Source organism: Ooceraea biroi, chromosome 10 (assembly GCF_003672135.1).
Source record: "Ooceraea biroi isolate clonal line C1 chromosome 10, Obir_v5.4, whole genome shotgun sequence".
Classification (NCBI taxonomy): Eukaryota; Metazoa; Arthropoda; class Insecta; order Hymenoptera; family Formicidae; genus Ooceraea; species Ooceraea biroi.
The window spans coordinates 1,294,326-1,314,991 of record NC_039515.1 but is presented as its reverse complement, the minus strand read 5'-3'; the positions used below and the strand labels follow the sequence as shown (position 1 = coordinate 1,314,991).

General features: G+C 39.4%; 2 protein-coding genes and 1 long non-coding RNA gene across 7 annotated transcripts; 1 reads left to right on the top strand and 2 right to left on the bottom strand.

Moving 5' to 3' along the window:
* Window positions 1-5,880: 5,880 nt before the first annotated feature.
* Window positions 5,881-6,598, bottom strand: LOC113562829. Its single transcript, XR_003407191.1, has 2 exons — window positions 6,402-6,598; window positions 5,881-6,250 (listed from the first exon to the last, which is right to left on the bottom strand). It is a non-coding gene; the product is annotated as an uncharacterized LOC113562829 (long non-coding RNA).
* Window positions 6,599-6,784: 186 nt separating this feature from the next.
* Window positions 6,785-13,944, top strand: LOC105288070 (serine/threonine-protein kinase dyf-5). 5 transcript variants are annotated; one of them, XR_895538.3, is made up of 10 exons: window positions 6,785-6,937; window positions 7,083-7,298; window positions 9,587-9,877; window positions 10,095-10,216; window positions 10,305-10,517; window positions 10,638-10,985; window positions 11,238-11,405; window positions 11,549-11,677; window positions 11,767-12,640; window positions 12,773-12,861. XR_895538.3 is itself a non-coding variant. In XM_011354048.2 (10 exons), the coding sequence occupies exons 2-10, from the start codon at window positions 9,722-9,724 to the stop codon at window positions 13,256-13,258; spliced, it is 1,731 nt and encodes a 576-aa protein (XP_011352350.1). In that variant the 5' UTR covers window positions 7,179-7,298; window positions 9,587-9,721; the 3' UTR covers window positions 13,259-13,944. The 5 variants fall into 5 exon arrangements, 3 of the variants coding, with proteins under 3 accessions (XP_011352350.1, XP_011352351.1, XP_011352349.1); XM_011354048.2 differs by lacking the exon at window positions 6,785-6,937 and adding an exon at window positions 13,146-13,944 and having other exon boundaries at window positions 7,179-7,298; window positions 11,767-12,045; window positions 12,773-12,975; XM_011354049.2 differs by lacking the exon at window positions 6,785-6,937 and adding an exon at window positions 13,146-13,944 and having other exon boundaries at window positions 7,180-7,298; window positions 11,767-12,009; window positions 12,773-12,984.
* Window positions 13,945-14,203: 259 nt separating this feature from the next.
* On the bottom strand, window positions 14,204-20,007 carry LOC105288069 (equilibrative nucleoside transporter 4). The gene is made up of 10 exons (XM_011354046.3): window positions 19,838-20,007; window positions 19,376-19,530; window positions 19,128-19,256; window positions 17,794-17,868; window positions 17,477-17,700; window positions 17,244-17,355; window positions 16,879-17,049; window positions 16,532-16,719; window positions 16,161-16,401; window positions 14,204-16,078 (listed from the first exon to the last, which is right to left on the bottom strand). The coding sequence occupies exons 1-10, from the start codon at window positions 20,005-20,007 to the stop codon at window positions 15,690-15,692; spliced, it is 1,854 nt and encodes a 617-aa protein (XP_011352348.1). The 3' UTR covers window positions 14,204-15,689.
* Between the last annotated feature and the right edge of the window lie 659 nt (window positions 20,008-20,666).

The following is a 20,666-nucleotide window of genomic DNA, read 5'->3' as shown; positions in this document are numbered from 1 at the left end:
TGAGAGCGGCCATGCCTCTGTATTTTGTATAACGCTCACTGAGATAATACTGGAGGAGGAACTGGTTCGCCTGGCGCGGCCCAAGTGAGATAGTTGAAATTCAGGTCTTGTACAGTCACGTTCAAGACTTCAAACGTTCTCGAGTACTATTGAACAGATTGTGTACAGTCATAGGCACAGAGGTTGCGACTTTTTTTTACCTGAGTTTATGAACACGCAATCAAATTCAGGATGCGAATCACTGTGACGCGCACATGTAAACTGTCAGAGAGAATTTAGAAAGAGTGGAGCGGATCGGCCGGAAGCCGCCATTAATAGACTAACTGACTAACCTTTGTACACACACACACACACACACACACACATACACACACACACACGATAATACTTTGATAATATATTATTACAGTGTGTTACGAATGGATATAGGCAAAGGTCAGGTGATAATGATTCAAGAAAAGAAAAATTGTTTTGTTTTCACATATTTATACTGTCAGAAGTGTATGAAGTGTTATTTATATACAATTTATAAATGTGTATAATATGAAATAAAGTATAAATAAATGTATGTGTATATATTACAAAAATATGTATATCCATATATATATATTTATTATAAAATAGAATATTTATTATAGAATAGAAAGAATAATAGAAAGAATATTATTCAATATTATGCATAACCATTGTTTTGCTTCCAAAATACTGTCTACATTTTTGAGAGCGAATCTGTCTTGGATTTATTTTTAACCGAAATGTTATAAATCGTTTAATAATAATATCTTTTAAATTATGACACGGCGGCACAAAGAAGGAAATGTCATAACATTTTGAAACCAAGAAGTTTCTCTTCTTCGTAATTGTACAATTTTTAATATACGAACGAAATATTTTCTCCATTTCAATAAAAAAATTAAAAGTGCGATCATTAACAAAAAACAGTGTCTCAGCTTTATAACATCTTAAGGATGTTAGAACATTATAAGTACGTAATTTAGATTTTAAACTACCTACAGATAATATGCATTGATTACATGTTTTTACTGATTTTCTAATACTAGAAATAATGTAACTACTGAATCTCATCGCACTGAAAGTGTGAAACGTGCAAAGATTTCAAGCACCACGGACACAAATTGCGGAAGTTGGCTGTTAATGGCGGCACCAATCAGAAAAGGGAACACGATCCGCTCCATTCTTTCTAGATTCTCTCTGGTAACTGTGTTACACATGTATACGCAAATTTGACAACTTCATGATCGTTCATCGAGTAGGCGCGCGTCACAGTGATTCGCATTCTGAATTTGATTGCGTGTTCATAAACTCAGTTAAAAAAAAAGTGTCGCAACCTCTGTGCCTATGACTGTACATACGAAACTTATCATTAACTTTTGGCCTGGATTGTACTGCGAGTGTTTGCGCATGCGTTCCGTACATCAGACAAAGACAGACTGTGACCTGACAATTTACTGTCTCACGGCCACTTTCCGCTTACGGTCGAAGCATAGCAGTGCCTCCTCCAGTATTATTATATCTCAGTGGTAACGCTGTTCGAGCGTCATCGCATTCACTTTTTGTGGATGTAGGAACTACGTCCGTACGTATTGGCAGAGAGAATCTAGAGAGAGTGGAGCGGATTGGCCGGAAGCCGCCATTAACAGGTAACGTTTGGAGAAGATTTAATACACACACACACACACACCAACACACATACAAAATAATACTTTACTAATATATTATTACAGTATTATATTTTGACACTCTTAAACCTATTACACAATGCAAAGGAACAGGCAACAGGAACAGGGAATAGCCAATCGCGTTGCTCGATTTGGTCATCCGTACTCAAATCGTGTAACGCGATTGGTTATTCCCTGTTCCTGTTGCCTGTTCCTTTGCATTGTGTAATAGGCTTTACGTCTTCCACCATTCAACTACACGTTCAAAAGTGCAAATATGCCAGAATATGTAGCGTCAGTCCACGTCAGTCTCATTGAAAGTGCGAAATGTACAAAGTTAACCTGTTAATGGCGGCATCAATCAGAGAGGAGAACACGATCCGCTTCACTTTCTCTAGATTCTCTCTGCGTATTGGTGCGTATACAACTCACACCGCGCGAAAGTGGATGTGGCTTCGTAGTTCCTACATCCACAAAAAGTGGATGCGATGGCGCTCGAACAGCGTTACACAAAATACAGGGGCATGGCCGCTCTCAGGTTCCTCTCTGCTAAAGAGGGTCAAGGGAGAGTGTGGCCGATATAGGGATTCATCGCTGATTGGCTCCGCCATATTGAGAACACTTCCGCTATTTTCATATATATAGTATATATATTTCATGTATATAGATATACATTTGTATGTGCGCAATGGTTCTCTATGCTATTTTACAGGTAAATATTCGGTTCAATCTATTTAATATTAATGAAATATTAAAAAATTGTTTACTAAAAGATAAACAAATAAAAGGTTAACTGTAAAAGTAAACATAACTTTTATGAAATGGTTTTTTATATTATTTTGACAGTTAATATTAATAATAATTATTCTAGTAAGACGATGGCAATGCATATCCGTACAAAATAAGAGTTACATATGTTTTGAGAATTATAATCTGTTCGTTCCTTTATGTTACTTAAGTAAAGTACAGGGTGGGGAAAAATTATTGGTCAAGCTTTCGCCAGTCGATTCTACTCGTCGAGATCGCTAACATTGCATCATAAACATGGTGCCGCAAAATTAACTTTCAAGGTCATTTTCAATGTCAAATTTTTTTATTAGCTTAGTCGATTCAAACTCGTCGAGCTGAACAAAAGTCTCAAAGGGACCATATGCCGGAAATCAATATTTCATAGAGAAATCTTCGTTTGAAGTTTTTAGAAGCCAAAAAATTTCGTAAAATTAATTGTGATGAATGTAAAATCTGCGTAATCTACTCTTAACGCTACCCAGGAACAACGAAGTGGGCGTGGTAGATTTTTGTTCCCTTCGGGGTATCTTGATACCCAGTAACATTTCAACGGCTGTCGGTTCCTTAAAGCAACGGTCATTTGCCTCGGAGAGGAATAATATATCGCTCCATAAGACATTCGTTACTTGTGCTTAAGAAGCTTTCCATCCATATCCAGACCTTTTTCGTGATTATTAGAAGACCGCCGCTGATCTTGAATCAATTTTCAGTGTAAAATTAAAAAAAAATTGTTTTAATTTTTTACCAAATTTTTTCTAAGAATAACGTTGCTGTAGCATGCTTCGACGTGGTGGCCGTGGTGGTCGTGATCGGGCGCTTCGGGATGGGCGTGACCAACATCTAATGCTTCGAGCAATTGATCGTGCTCATGGTAATTACACACGAGCACGAGCTCTTTATGCTAGTTGGTTGCGACGCCAAGCTAATGGCAGACCATCACGTCCAGGGTCCGTGCCTGATCGTCGAGAATTTCAACGACTTGATGAACGATTACATGATCAGGAGCAAATGAATTTTGCAGGTGCTGGCCACCGTAGGGCAGGTCGTCCTCGTGTGTCTTGGAGAATTGAGGAACGTGTGATTGCTCTAGCTCGAACTTATCCTGTCATGGGATCACGACGTATAGGCGCGCGAGTAGGGGTTGATCATAAAACAGTCTTGCGCATTCTCCGTGAGGAAGGCCTACGACCCTACAAAGTGCAGGTAGTGCATGAGTTACGACCTGGTGATCGCACAGCTCGTCTTCGTTTTTGTCGATGGATGCTTCGCAAGATCCGAAGATATCGGCACTTTCTGAAAAATATAGTGTTCACTGATGAATCCAGTTTTTCCAGCACTTCCATTTTGAACCGGCAAAATGTTCGCATCTGGCGCAGACGCAATCCACACGCAATGGTCCAAAGAGTTCAGCAGGGCCGTTTTTCAGTCAATGTTTGGGCAGGGATACTCGGGAATGATTATATTGCTCCTGTGTTTTTCTCAAACCGATTGTCAAACGCTGAGTATTTGCTGTTTCTACGTCATACTCTTCTGAATCGACTGCGACGTATGGTTCCGAGGAATGCCCGTAATCGAATTTTTTTTATGCATGACGGTGCTCCACCGCATTTCGGCAGGCAAGTCCGCGCTTTTTTACAACGAGTTTTTGGAACTCGATGGATCGGTCGTAATCCTGCGCCACACTTATGGCCCGCCCGTTCACCTGACCTGAACCCTCTGGACTTTTATTTCTGGGGAGCTCTGAAAGCCATTGTTTATGGGTCAAGCAGGGCTTTAAGGACAGCTCAGGATTTACGAGATCGCATTGAAGAGGCGGTTGCTACTTTAGCACGAAATCGAGCTGTGCTCCGTAGAGTGCGAGATAATTTGGTGGAGAGACTCCAAGCTTGCATTGATAACGGTGGTGGTCACATTGAAGCTGGCAGACAAGCACAACTGCTCAGAGCTATTGGGGCCGATGGGTCAGTTCTGTTTGTTCGTAGGTAGCGTCGACGACGATAAAGTGAGAAGCAAGGGAAACTCACTGTAATCAAGTCACCCCGAGGTGAGAGGCAAGGGGAACTCATTGTAATCAAGTCACCCCGAAGGGAACAGAAATCTACCACGTCCACGTCGTTGTTCCTGGGTAGCGCTAAGAGTAGATTAAGCAGATTTTTTACCTTGAAAACGAATTTTTCAGGGTCATTTTTAGGGGGTGATTTTCGCTAATCATGATCAGGATATTCAGAACATGATTTTAAGAACTTTATAAGCATCAGATTTATTTTCTGACTTCATAAAAATCGATTTTTTTGAAATTTCAGGCAAAAAAACTTCAAACGAAGATTTCTCTATGAAATATTGATTTCCGGCATATGGTCCCTTTGAGACTTTTGTTCAGCTCGACGAGTAGAATCGACTAAGCTAATAAAAAAATTTGACATTGAAAATGACCTTGAAAGTTAATTTTGCGGCACCATGTTTATGATGCAATGTTGGCGATCTCGACGAGTAGAATCGACTGGCAAAAGCTTGACCAATAATTTTTCCCCACCCTGTACAATTGTATTTGATTTTATATTTGATTTTGTTTTTATAAGAGTTGGTATAAGAGTTTTTTTATAAGAGTACATATATTTTATAAAGTATAATCTATTACCGTGTTATTTGCATTTGTTGGAAAATATATGTAGCATATTTTTAATTAAATTTCTAAAATCTATATGTATATACAGGGTGTCCCATTTTATATTTGTCAGTAAAATATTTCGATACGACGTTGTTTCAGAGAAAAATATTTCAAACAAAAGTTATATGGCTTCGAGGGGGCAAGATGATGATATTCTCAATTTAATTGTAGATGGCACCACTTTCGAGATTTCATCATGGTGGCCATTTTTTAAATGGAAGTCGATTTTTCTCTCTAAGTAAAAGTTGTAGCTGACAATGAGGCGAATACAACGGTTTTTTGTTTTTTGAAATTGGACCATTTTTCAGTGAGTTACAGCGTTCCAAAGTATACTGTTTTATAATTTAAGTATACACATAAACCAAATCTTGAAAAAAAGCACCCCAATTGTAAGAGGCAAGGGGACTCACATTAAACAAGCACCCTAATTGTAAGAGGTAAGGGGACTCACATTAATAAAGCACCCCGAAGGGAACAGAAACCTACTACGTCTATGCCGTTGTTCCTGGGTAACGCTAAAAGTAGGATAGTTAATAGAACGGTACACTTTGGGTAATGCAAATGCCGGCAGATGCTAGTAAATAATAAATTGCAAAATATAATCTTTTCATCACTACATATTCCTTCCAAATAGTAAAAGCATCATTAGAAAATCTGTAATATTGACACATTGTTTATATTTAAAGAGATACGTGACGATTTATTTCATTATGGACATGATTCGATGGATAAAGATCATGCATATTCTATTCAACGATTTTCTTTAATATTTGGAGGCTAAGTATTAACATGTATAATATTTACTCTTTAGTAGAATGTTACTGACACGATTATATTACTTCTTTACATAACATTTTGCATTCTTTCGCATTTACAATACATATACGCTTTTGAAAGTCGCGCTTAATTCAATCTCATTGTTCTCAACATGGCGGCTTTCGGCTAATTGGCCACACTCTCCCTTGACCCTCTCTACTCTCTGCTAGAAGCAAGAGACTGGACACTTGTGATCTAAGTTTTGATTAGTTGGATACAGAATGGCGGAACTAATTAGTGATGACGGAATAGGCGAGACAATTGAAGAAAAGAAACTTGGAAAACAGATAAAACAACACTGTAAAGAAATGTTTATGATATAATTATGTAATATATAATATATATATAATCATATATATGATATAAAACAAAATATTGCAGAATAATCGCTATAAGTACATTATCTTCATTTTATTTAACTAGTATTTACTTCTTAAGCATATGCTTACCTTTACGATAATAATATTAATAATTGCGGATATGTCTGCACTGCTCAACTAATACATACACGTCACCAGTCCAGCTGACAGGAACGGACTAAATCCGCCATTTTGTATCCAACTAGACGAGGTGTCCAGTCTCTTACTTTTAGGGTCTCTAAATAGCACGAGTGAAAACTGCTGCACTAGGAGCTCCTGCATACAGGACGCGGCAAAGCGGCAACGCGGTGGCCAATCACTGTTTTGCTTTTCTGATAATACTTCAGAAAATCTAGACGATGATTGGTCGCATTGCCGCGTTGCCGTGTTGCCGCGTTATCGCGTTTTGTGTGCAGGAGCCCTAAAAGTGCTTCCCTCTATCACTGAAATCCGACATCGTTTCCAGACCTGTAAGACCGTGGTATAATGCCTGTGAGCCCTGCATCGCTTATCGCCTGCTATTTCTCTATCAACATATTTCGACATCTGTGTTCAAAATCAGTTTTAAAACCTACAGGAGTGAAAAATGGGGTTTTACCATGACGTAACACTTGCCTATCGTTTCAGTAAGTGACGCAACTTTGTATATTTGTCATAGTAAATTGCGCAGAACGACTTGAAATTCTTGATATTCTTAATTATTCTTTTGTCCTTGCATTTTTAAACGAGAAAGAATTGGAAAGAAAATTTATTAAATGATGCTACTGTCAGGTATGTGTACTTCCCTAGCGCCATTGGCTACGTAAAAAAGTGACTTGAGCCGTTACTGGCGCAGTTGACGCGGCGCGGCAGTTTGACTTAATATTCGTAGCCATAGTAACCGTGAGGTATGGCCGCTCGATTACTAGTTTGCTGCGAATGACAGCTACGCAAGAAGTTAATCAAGTACGTGGAATTCCGAGAGCTTGTTTCTGCCTTTCTTATTCAGTGAGTATAATTTTCTTCGTTTTCCGACTCTTTTTTTCTAGTCCAATTGGTAACCAGCGGCAAGAGTGCAACAAATTCATCAATTTCCTTGTGCCATTATGATTATGTCATTTAATTTTATCGTCGTACGGTCTTCAGCTGGAAATTGACAATTAATTGACAACTTTTGCCTCACGTTGGAATCAGTCGGAATACATTTCTGTATTCTTATTTTTATCTCGCGACGTGTAAATATTCATCGCGCGTGTAACGCAAAATCGCATTGCCAATTTCGGAACAAGGACTTGTAGAGCTAAACAGTTTGGAAAACAATTGCTGGCGAAGCTACGCTTTCAGAGTTCTAGTCTTTAAAGTGAGGTCTGCCTAAAGTTAAGAATATGATTTTACTGGTCTGTTTGTCTCTTTCTCTCCACCATTTCATCCTTTAATGCTCACTTGCCATAAAAAAATTTTAATTTTGCTAAAGAAACAATTGTTTTAAGTTTTTCAGGAACCTTGTTTGTGCATGTGTGTGTATACGTGTATTATTAGAATGAAATGAAAATTGCGGATTATTCAGCGTCTTGTAGTGGAACAGACACCCTTGCACTCATCAAAACGCTCTTGCACACCCTTCACTCTGCTTAGAAAAATTGCATGACGTCTGGTGGTTTTGTGTCAACTGTGACGAGCATCCAGTTGTTCAAGAAAATCCTTGCTTCTTGCGTGCTCAAGGAAGATCGCTCGCGTGCGATCGTAAGAAAATGCTAATCCCGGCATATATAGGTAGTGCCCTAGATTGCTTTCACGAGTCTCTCTCTCTCTCTCTCTCTCTCTCTCTCTCTCGCTCGCTCCAAGCCTGCTAATGCCGCAGGTACGATCGGGTGATCGTACCACGCAACTGTAAAAAACGGCGACTGTATCGAGCGCTTTGACATTGCGCGATTATCCGGCCAAGTTTAACGTACATGGACACGCACGAGTCGGAGTAATTTGCGCTCACTTGTGTTCACTTTTTAAGCTCCGGTATGCGAATTGCATAAATATCGCGACGAGCATATTTCACGTGAAACTCAGTCTTAAAATTGATGTATGAACAGTATGGAAATTGCTCTACCGTCTTGTCAACGGTTCCGACTCGTGTGGCAGAGTGTCGGCTATGAAATATTCATTCCGCTGGTCTATGTACAGTCAATACTCGTGCCAAGTATTCGTTTACGGAGTGACGAGGCTTTACATCTGCTACGGACGCCGGTATTTTACATTTTAAATCGTGCTTATGCACGCACTTTCGCGCGCAATAAAATCCTGAGCATTTACTACGTGTAACTCCACAAAGCTATACACATGTTTCAATTGTATCTCTTTCGTTTGGTTGTTCAAATTGATTGAGGGGTTGGATTAATCGGAAAGCCCATGCCGATCCTCTTGGTGAAGTTCAAACGCAAAACTCTGCATTAAGAATTGATACAAAGTTTTGCGTTTAAACTCTATCAATAGAAGCCGCACGGTAATACGAAACTTTGTATTAATTCATAAGGAAGAGTTTTGCGTTGGAATTTTGCTATGAGAGTTGACATAGACTTTCCGATGAAAATAAAATGAAAATAAAATCAATAAAAATATTTTTCTCGATTATAATTGAGAAATCAATTTTATATGTTTATATGTGAAGTTTTTGAAAAAGATTTTTGATTAGACAATATGTAGCTCAATTGGCTAAAAACTGTTTTAATTATGTCGCTTTCGGTTAGTTATTCACATTGACTCAAGTAAAAGATATTTTTTTCGATTACAATCGAGAATATTGTCACAGGAAATCGATTTTATAAGTTTACATGTGAAAGTCTAATTCTTGAAAAAGAATCTCGATTAAGCCGTATGTAGCTCAATTGGCTGCTAACAATGTTTCAATTGTATCGTTTGTATTCAGTTGTTCAAATTAACTCAATTATTGGATTGACCAGAAAATCCATGCCGACTTGTCTGTCTTGGCAAAGTACAAACATAAAACTCGGCATTAAGAAGTAATAGAAAGTTTTGCGTTTAAACTCTATCAATAGAATCCGCGCAGTAAAGCAAAACTTTGTATTAATTTTTAATGCAGAGTTTTGCGTTGGAATTTTGCTAAGGAAGTCGGACTTCCCGATCAAATCAATAAAAATATTTTTCTCGATTACAATTGAGAATATTGTCGCGGGAAATCGATTTTATACCTTTATATATCGAAGTCTAGTTCTTGAAAAAGAGTCGATTAAACCGTATATACTTAATGAGCTAAACATATTTTTATCTTTGCATGATTACAGCAAGTGCGAAGGGTATGCGATGCTGCCGATTTCGACGGCGTGTAAGCACGCGTTCGTTATAATGCAGAGGTCTACCACGTAAGAGCAAGTGATACGAGAACATTTCCAATCCTATCTTGACGCGGGTGAGCAAGGATGAATCGATACATAACTTTGAACCAATTGGGCGATGGAACCTTCGGTTCCGTCGTTCTCGGGGAACGCATCGATACGGGTGAAAAGGTCGCTATAAAGAGAATGAAGAGAAAGTACTATTCTTGGGAGGAAGCTATGAATTTGCGAGAAGTAAAGGTACGCTTTAACTTTAACGAATAGATGTGCAGTTGGCGAATCTCAAATTGATGACGTTCATTGATCACGAGATTTACTGACATGTAACTGAATTATTTATCGATCATTGTATTATACAGACGATTTAGCTGGTTTCTTTTTCTATTGTATCTGTGTCGATTGAGTCAACAATCGTTCATGGCCAATTTCAACCTTTTTTCCCGCTGTTTGTTTACAGTCATTGAAAAAGCTCAGTCACGCAAACGTCGTGAAGCTGAAGGAAGTTATACGGGAGAACGACGTGCTGTACTTTGTATTTGAATACATGAAGGAAAATCTCTATCAGCTGATGAAAGACAGGTAGTGTGAAGCTACGGCGACCACTCATACGGATGTTGGATTGTCTTACGTCTGCATCTTACTTGAAAAACACATTTTTCAACCACAGGGATAAACTTTTTCCCGAGCCGGTGATAAGGAACATGGTGTACCAAGTATTGCAAGGTCTCGCTTTCATGCACAAGCATGGCTTTTTCCATCGTGACATGAAGCCGGAAAATTTACTGTGCATGGGACCGGAATTGGTGAAGATCGCTGATTTCGGGCTGGCGCGAGAGATCAGATCGAGACCGCCATACACGGATTACGTGTCGACGAGATGGTAACGACTTCGTGATTCGCCAAAATTGTCATTCCTCGTGATTTATTTGTAAAATAATGACAATATGAGACTATAATAATGACTAAAAGGACTAATCCCGTGTACGTCCATGTATCCCAGGTATCGGGCACCGGAAGTGTTGCTGCATTCCACGACTTACAACAGCCCGATCGATATTTGGGCGGTCGGCTGTATAATGGCCGAGTTGTATACATTTAGGCCTCTGTTTCCCGGCAAGAGCGAAATTGACGAGATATTTAAGATATGCTCCGTGGTCGGGACTCCCGACAAGGATGACTGGCCAGAGGGATACCAATTGGCCACGGCTATGAACTTCAAATTTCCAAATTTCACGCGCACGTCGTTGGCTGTTTTGATACCGAACGCTGGTGAAGAAGCGGTCATAATCATGGAAGATATGTTACAGTGGAATCCTCTAAAGAGACCAACGGCACAACAGTCGCTTAGGTATGTGCGATTTGCATGGAAACGTAGAATATCTCGTAAATTCAACGAAAAACTAATCCTTCGTAAAAAGAGAAATTGTTAAAATATGTGATTCAAATTCTTTTTTATTGCACAAGTTGCACGGTTTGCGCGAGAAAGAGATTAAATTAAGATTAAATTAAATAGACAAAGTTTAAATAGACAAGCAAATGTTCTCTGAAAGATTGTTTGAGACTGTTGAGAGCGATTACGTTACATCGCGATTGTTTCCAGGTATCCGTACTTTCAAGTCGGTGACCCGCGTATCATTAATAGCAAAAAGATCGGTGTCGTATCTCAACGGGAGCTTGCCATGAACAAAATAAATCTTCCATCAGCTACACCTAAGCAATACAACAATTACCCTCACAAGGACGTTGTTAATAGCGTACTTCAATCAAGGTAAAGTAAATCAAAAATGCTGTAAGCTGCGTTTGGTGTATTTTTGAATCTAAGAAAACACTCTTGATAAACATAATTCACGAATTCTGCACCTGTTGTTGGGCATTCGATACACCAATATGAAATCTTTAAACATTTTCTAGAGCACCTGAAGTGGTGGTTGAACCGCAACAGCAATCGGCTACCTTACCATTGTTGAACTATAATAATCGCAAGAACGACAACAGTGTTTCCAAACAGTGGGACGATGACGAATTCGCTGAACTTTTGGGGTGCGTTGCACGTTTTTCCTAGGCGATTGCCCGTCATATGCGCCACTGTGTCCGATCTCCCAATCTAATTCTATCATTACGTACATCAGAAGTAAAATCGTCCCGGAGAACACGAGCGCGATGCTCTTGCCCGATCGGGTGTACAAGGAAAATCGTGCCAATTGGAATGCCAACTATCAGCAGGCCGACGGCATGAAGCACGGCAATGCGAACTGGTCGCTGCCAGCGTGGCAGGAAGCACCGTCGAGAGTGTGGAACCAGTCGAATCAGTCCAACCAGATGAAGAGCTCGCGCAAGGTCTCGGCGAAGCAGCACTACCTCAGTGTGGCTCGGTACGTCGCAGGCCAGAGCACAAATTTGCCATCCAGGTATAGAAAGTTCCGAGATTTACTCGAGAGAGTCCTGATCGCGTGCACGATGTTGATACTCTGCCATGTCCTGGCGCGATCGCACATCGGACAGGATATCTTTCTCGGCGACTCGATCAGTTCCCTTGAACTTGTGCCACTTGCAAAGAATCATTCTCACACGGCGCAGTCCTACGTGATTGTCCGCAAATCGATTTCCACACTGATCGATGTTGTGCAACATTTAACCGCTGCACTGGCGAGAATTTTATTTCCGTTGGATATCTTCCCGAACATTTCCGAACTCGTTGAGTTCGTTCGTCGATTCACTTTCGACGCAATGCGTCTTTCATGTTCGTATCGAATCTTGCTGATTCATTCTGCCAAATACCTCTGCCAAATAAAATGTTTCGCGACAATGACGGACTTGTTAATTTGGATGGACCAAATTACGCAATCCCTCACGCTGCGTATGACATGCGCGCTGCAACACGTTTTGACAATCTTGTTCTGACTATCGACTTTGTAATTTTCGGCAATGATGCCGCGTTAACTGAATGGCAGTAAATGTGTACCGAGTGGAGCAATTGTTGAAAACTAAAACGTTCGTATAATGGTAAATGCACACTTATAAACCCTTATGTATGATTCTCATTGTAAATCTAAAATGTGTAATAAACTGACTACGTGTCTTTACCAAGTAGGCCTCTTCATTACTGTTTAACGCTTTTCTTTGTTCATGTTTAAGAAATGAGGATACCGATATCAACCGATCGAAATTGCTATTGAGCGGATTCATCGGTCAGGCAACGTCCAACAAATATGACGACTTTACAGAGTCCTTTTGGGGAGCTAGGAATAGTATCGAGAATCAGACGAGGCAGCATTATCTCGCGCGAAATCGTTTGCTCGCCGAGCAAAGCCTGAGATTACCTTATCCCAGTGTATACGGTACGCAGAGTAAGTACTTAGCGCGAGTACTAGTTGCTTACTTTCCTTGCTTTCCTTTTCCGGCCAATCTGATATCTCAATGCATGGGTGCACAATTATCGTGATCGCAAACAGAGAAAACGTTAACATGCTAATATCACACGATCTAATACGAATTTTCTTTTCGATAGAGACTACCAATAAGTCCGCGTTCCAACCGAACATGTTTGGAAACGTTTTCAACTCGAAGGCCAGTGGCGGACCTCACGGCCGAACGGATTGGGCAGCGAAATACCTCAAATGACTGTCGTACAATGATTCATTGCTCGTCACATTGATCATTTGTCAATGGCCTTTTCCTCGGGCGAGTTTTAACTGTGATAGAACGATCGTGATCGTTCCATTGTAAGACAGAAACGCAGCTGGGAAGAACGCGCGCGTTCTCTTTCCCGTGCCGCGGTTTTGCAAAAGTTGAATCATGTTTTAGCTGTAGCCGCGGTATTTCCCTCGATAAAGTGGAACGTGGAATCGTCACGGCGTTAATCGCATAATCGGATCGCAACACATTTCCATATAATCCAAATTGAAGAATTAATTACGTAGCTTGTGCTCCAAGTCATCCATGTGGTTGGATCATGTACACGAGAAGAGTTTAATTTTCTGACAAACGGAATCATTTGGATACGATGATAATTATCTACACACACATATATATATATATATATGCGTATTGTTTGTACATATTAATAATTAATTATCTCCGATGCGGTGTGGTCTTTGCGATGTGTTAATGCAGCAACGCAGTCCTCGAAAATCTGATCTCAGATTACAGGATATACACACGACATTAATCACAAAGATCACTATCGTAAGGTATATATCGTCGTCGTTCGGCGTAGAAATAACGACAGAGCGTCACGCCGCGTCACATATCATACAATGTACGTAAATAGGATATTAGAAAATAAATATAATATATATAACGATCAACGCACGCATTTCCTATTATGCATGCAGCGCACGCGTACTTGCGCGTATTTACTACCTCTTATTATTATAATTTCAAGAATTTCAGTGCGAATTTCTTTATATTGTATTATATTAATTTGTCTGAATCCTCAACAGTCAAGAGTTAACATTAAGAGTTTAGCTAATCTCATCTTTGCAGCTGTTATCTGTTAAGCCGTTAAGCCGCGAAGAGACACGTGATACAATAAATTGCGGATTGAAATAAAAGAGAGATTTGAGATCGGTCGCATGATGTCGAATGTATTTTAGTTTCTCATAATATACTCTCGCATAACATTACGCTTACTACGTCTTAACTTTACAAACTTTGATTACAATCCTCTAGGAGGTAACACTGGATATGTCTTGAGCAGGTAAAGCGAAAGACGAAGCTTACGGAGAGGAAGGGAGGGGAGAGGGGAACGGTGTAAAGGGACGTTGAGAAAACTGATCTTTCCTCGTCGGAAAGCGCACTGGACGTATCATAAATATCTCAATTCACATTCACTAGATAATCTCCACGCTTTCCGTATCAACGCGTTAAATCTTTAAAAACATTGACTCTCCTTATACGCTTAGGATATGATACATCTGAGACCCGATGTTGCCTATATTTTTCGTCATTACGAGTGATCGCAGTGATAGGATCGTAACAGCACCAAACGTGATGCGTCTCTTCCGATGTCTAATAAAATTATTTCTAGAAGATATACTCTATAAACGTAAGGTAACTGATATATAATATAATGTATCATACAAACGTACGTATTTTACGTATCAACTATTCGTACACGGAGATAACAATTCGACAAAATATACTCGTGCAATAACGTTACGAGCAAAAATTTCTTGACCGTCAACCGTCAATAGTCTTAACAATCTGTTACGCATTGGAATAATAACGAAGGCGAGTCGAACCGACGCATAGAATATGAACGTATCGTTTCATAATCAACGCAAAAGGCACCGCGACATCCACAACGGAAACAAGGGACACGTTCGAAATCCACGCTTTGCATCTCTTCAGCCTTGTGGTGGCGAGCGCAATCGTCGTTGCACGCGATTTCTTTGTACGTGTGTTCAATCTGGCGATATCTCGACGAGTTGTTTCGGCAAAGTAAAAAAGAAAACTAAACCAAGTGTTATGTAATTTGCGCATAAATGAATATGGACGCAGCGTTATTAACATTATTATTATTATCGGATCGCCAACAACAAAATAAAACGCGGGATTTAATTTTCATTCATCGAGGATAAACATTTGTCGGTATACCGAGCAATTTACAATAGCGAGAGAGATTACTCTGTGAGTACCTAAAGAGAATTACAACGTCTTTAATGATCAATTTGGTGCACAAATAACAGTTGAATTGATTTCGTTCTCTCCTGTCGCTAAATATAAATTTTAATTCTTAATCTTTATTATAGTTTTCCACGCGATTTTTACATTTACGAAGAATAAGCTTGGAGATGATACGAACAATGATACACGTATCTATCTACGTCGTCCAATAGATATAAACAATAATAAAGAATAGAACAAGATTCAGCCATTATTGTTGCACCAATTTCAGATAAAAGTCAAGGAAATGCCTCATCCCTTCTTCAGCAACTTCTCAACGTTTACATATCTCTTTTACATTTATTACATGTACACGCACTCACACACCATGCACAACACGCTCATGTGAAAGCACCAGATTTAACACAACACAAACATGTGCGTCCTAGTGTTGCAAGATCGCGTTGCTCGCCGAGATGGTTGCGTTGGCCAAGATCTTCGGTAGGGCTGTCGATACGTCCAACGAGTCTCCGTCACTCAGCGAGCTCATGGTATTATTTGCCCATACGGTCGACGTCAGAAGCGTAGTCAGTACGGCGGTGGTCGTCTTCAGCGTCGGTATCGCCGTTGTCTTCTCGATCACGGGTATGGTGGAAGATATGGTGGTCGTCAAGACGCTCGCCGTCACATTGTTGAGCGCAGTAGTTGTAGTCTTTATCAATTTCGGGCATACATCCTTGACTTGAACAGTTGGCCCGAGACAGGCATCCATCATGTACGCCAACAGAGAACCGATGGTCAAGCCGGTAGTATACGACAGAGTCATGATATTACCTGAAGAGGCACACCAATATTAGATCCTGCATTAATCTTATGTCTTTAAAGAACTTTGGGAAAGTCGGATTGCGATACCTACCAGCAAGTTCCCGATGCTCCTCCGGCACTTTGCTAGGTGCCTGGATCATGGGTATGGAACCAACTATACCATTCGTGAGGCCAAGTAACCAGGAAAACAAGAGCGGGTATCCCTCGCCGGAGAGAATCGGAGCACCACGCGGAATCGCGCAAAGCAGGAACAGCGGGATAAGTATGACCCGTGCGCTGGAGAAATAGAGTAGCTGGGTACGTTTCCACTCGTAAGGTATCGAAGCGAAAACCTATGAGAGAAATCGAACAATATATATTTGTTACTTGCTGAAATATTTATTTATCTCTTTATTTGCTTAAATGCAAAAGAGAAGCGAACAAAATATTGACTTGATAGAGACGATTTGAATAATTTGATACCTTGCCGAGCAAATCAGAGGCGTTGAAGGCAGTCATCAGAATGACCGGCATCCACGACTCGAATTTGCAAGATATTATTTCCGACACGATTCCTGGATAAAGACAGAGCGTCACGAAGTAAGCGATTCCAATGCTGCCCATGTACGGGAAAATTAATTTAGCAACCTCAAGTCTTGCAAGTAGCCCTCCTAAAGGATATCAAATATTTTAATATTTCGTGGCATCATTAAATCGTAAACACAAAGCTGAAATATCTTATTTTAATGCTAAATAGCTCAAGATTTATATATATCTGGAAGAAAGGAGAAATGAGAAAATAAATGGTCGCAAGAAAGTAACATTCTTACTTTTTATACCGGACCATGGTGTACTCGTGCTCTGCGTTCCATAAGCTCCTCTCATAACAACGACATCTTCGACCTTGTAAGTCGGCCCCGCGCTGCTAGGCGGATTGCCCGAAGGAGCACCAGGCTCGTATACCGGATTGCTAAACGAGAATGCGGAGTACTGCCCAGAAGCTGTAAAGGAATGATCCAGTTGCACTTGATTGCGATTACCACAAAGTAATAGTACTTTCATAAGTGAACTACTTTACTATTAATAATTTAATTTAATTTATACTACAACATATAATTAATAATTAATAATTATTAATTTATCCTACAATTTTATTTTACGTTTGGATTTAGTGCGAGATTGATATTTCGTTTACCATTCAAGTCAGCGCTTCCGCTCGCGGATTCCGTTCCTAATGGGCTCGTCTGAATCTTCAATACTCCGTACTGGCCTTTCGAGGGATCACCGACTTGATCTAATGGATCCATCTATTTAATAAAAATTATTACATATCTCACTCTTTCTCTCTTTTTCGTTAGAAAAATTGACTTTGATTTCCGAAATCTGCTAATAAAAGTTTCAAGCTAAATAAACATATAATGTAATTACTAGTCCGACATCCTCCGTTGGTTCCAACGTGATACGATTCCTCTCCTGACATAACGTTATATAGAACTGCACGAAGTCGGTTTTCCGCACTATTTGATGTAGCACGAAACACAAGAGGATCGTCATATTCGACAAAATGAAGAACATGGATGTATTACCGCGCTCGTCATTGAGTAGCGACTTCGTTATTATTCGATTGATCGACACCCAAAAGCCGGCAACACCTGAAACGCGCCAACGGAAATATATTTTGTATACATATATAATATTGTATCCTCATCGCAAATTTGCGGAAACTTTAACGAAATAATACTCACTTTCTCCAGTCATTACAGCTTGAGTATATCGACTAGGAAGCATTGATGTGTATCCGTAAAAACTCGATTGCTGAACTGTCATCCCATACATAGAAAACGGTAAGATTAAACTCTTGTAATATATCATTAACGATTCGAAGAGTCCGGAAATACGTCGCACGAGCAGAATTGATCAAATTCTATTCAGATATTACATAATGAAAGACGAATACAAAAAATCAAGGGGAACACCAGGCAGTATAATCACCGATTTTGCTGAGTCTTATACATATTGTTGTTCCATCTTCCCACTAGCTCATCCTAAAAGGATACGACGCAACTCTCAAGTTATTCGCGAGAAAAACGTGTTTAAAAATTTACGTGCTCGTTATGTACCGAGTAGGAAGAACGGATTGCCACCTAACAGTGTAGCGTAGTGGGTAAGGCACTCGACTAGTATGTTGCTGGTTCAAATCTTACTTTTGAAATTTTTTCTACATTAAAGTGAATTATTGTGCTATATATTTTTATTATTTTAATACACAAATTAATATTTTAATTATAAAATTTATGTAAAAAAATTATCGTCATATAATAACAGATATCTTTACCTTACAAGAAGGAAACTTTCTATGTTTATTAGAAATACGTTACTAATACAAGAATAAAAATTAATCAAAAATGTTTTGCATAGCAAATAAATTTTAATTATATAATCTTTCTTGCATAACACAATTAACTAATTATAATTTATTATTTGTATTATTTGTATGTACATAGCAAATAAATTAATTCAATCATTTTTTTACATAAATTTTATAATTAAAATATTAATTTGTGTTAAAATAATAAAAATATATGGCACAATAATTCACTTTAATGTAGAAAAAATTTCAAAAATAAGATTTGAACCAGCAACATACTAGTCGAGCGCCTTACTCACTACGCTACACTATTAGGTGGCAATCCGTTCTTCCTACTCGGTACGGTAACGAGCACGTAAATTTTTAAACATATTTTTCTCGCGAATACTTGAGAGTTGCGTCGTATCCTTTTAGGATGAATTAGTGGGAAGATGGAACAACAATATATGTAAGATTCAGCAAAATCTTATTATACTGCCTGGTGTTCCCCTTGTAAGCAATATCCAATATTGACGTACTAGTGGTATTAAATATTTTTTAAATAAATATCACTTCCCATGTAGCACAGAAACTTGCAGTGATGTTACAGCAAGCTTCTGCATTATATGAATTATTAAATGATTAAAATGGCGTTTGCATTGTGAATCTTTCCGGATCCCTTTAATCGTTTATCGTTGATCGATACGTTGTCGATAATTTCTTCAACTTTACCTGTACAACCGAGCGATACTATCGCGACGGCAATTAAATTAATAGTATAGGAAGTTGCAACGCCGAAAAGTTCCCACCAAATTTCACAGATCACGACAAAGTTCAAAGTAACAAAGGATACCAAATATCCTAAAAATTGAGAATTGAATTATATTTTTGTTATCTCATCTTCTCACCATCAGGAAAAACTTTCAACTAACAAATACATACATTATAAATATATCGATAATCTCTCGATAATCTCTTACCGAATGTAATCCGCGTATTCAGTGACAAGGTCTCGACTAGAATATTATTTGCAAAGACAGCAAAGAAAGCCATGATGATGTAAACAACAGACATGTCAAATATCACCGTAGTTCCCGGATATCTCGCTTGAAAGTAATCCACCGCTATAATGAAACTGTAACAGGCAATGGCACTATTGTAACATAAATTGTGATTAAGAATTCTTTCACAGTCATATTGTTAATAATTCCAGATGATTTCTTTTAACATTGAAAGTCGAAGGAGATTATCATATTGATATCTATCATCTCTTCTCTGTGAGAGAACGAGCGATCGTGCATTTCTTTAACACACTTGGATCTTATTTGTTTAGCTAATTTCCAAGAGCACGATCGTGTCGCGCACGTACAGCGGCCAAGCCTTTGATCTCGTTCGACCTTCAAGTTGAGCAGGAGAGACGTGTGCAAGGCGTAATCGCGGACCTGTTGTAGGGCAGAAGGAAACCTATGCCACCGAGGATCAGGGCCAGGTAGATGAAGTTGCATTTGTCGACGGGTGGTGAGAGATGCGTAAATCCGTTTGAGAATTTAAACTCGTTCATGCCCCTGGCCTTGCCCAGTTGGACGTATCCTCGGCTCAAGTTCTCGTCCATGTTGCCGGAAGAGAGGAGAGGAGAGTCCGAAGAGGTCGTCGGCTACTATGAACGTCGGTTGTTGGGTTCGACGTTGAATCGAGTTCTCCTACGAATCCATGATACGCGAACGCGAGCGCGCGTCCGACAGCCTCCTGCCTGCCGGCGTTGTACGGTATAATCGCGCACCTGGTCACTACGTTATTTATCTCCTCGTACTCCGAGTACACCGAGTTCTCCCCGTTACTCTTAAGCGCATGCTTTGACAATTACGGCATTGATTTCTGCGCGCGTCGAATTGCCCGGTACCAGCTGCCCGCTGCCCGGTCACGCTCTCAGTCGCGAGAAGTGATGTAGTAAGCAAAAATGTGCTCCAGCGATATTGCTTCCATGAATGAGTTACAAGTTTTTCTTCGTCTTCTCTTGATGTTTTCATTTCACACATATATATATACAACTTCTTTCTGCTTCAGAAATAAAAAACATTGTAAAACAAAAAAGGAAATCTTGATGGAGTTATATTGCGCTCACAGCTGATGATTAAATAATTGCTTGCCATGTATTTAGTTTTAGTATACATCTGAAAAACGTGTTGCAAAATATATTATATAATACTATCTCTTTAAAACTCGTGTTGCTCATTTTGTTTAATAATTGTAATCGTACGTGTTGATTAAGAA

Bases quoted from the DNA above. Each gene is read 5' to 3' on its own strand.
- LOC105288070 (XM_011354047.2), top strand. From the start codon at position 9,722: ATGAATCGATACATAACTTTGAACCAATTGGGCGATGGAACCTTCGGT. The intron at 11,406-11,548 runs GTAAAGTAAATC...AACATTTTCTAG, and splicing joins AATAGCGTACTTCAATCAAG to AGCACCTGAAGTGGTGGTTG. The intron at 12,046-12,772 runs GTATAGAAAGTT...TTCATGTTTAAG, and splicing joins AGCACAAATTTGCCATCCAG to AAATGAGGATACCGATATCA.
- LOC105288069 (XM_011354046.3), bottom strand. From the start codon at position 20,007: ATGGACGAGAACTTGAGCCGAGGATACGTCCAACTGGGCAAGGCCAGG. The intron at 17,869-19,127 runs GTAAAGTTGAAG...ATGGGATGACAG, and splicing joins AGTATCGCTCGGTTGTACAG to TTCAGCAATCGAGTTTTTAC. The intron at 16,720-16,878 runs GTAAGAATGTTA...GATATCCTTTAG, and splicing joins ACCATGGTCCGGTATAAAAA to GAGGGCTACTTGCAAGACTT.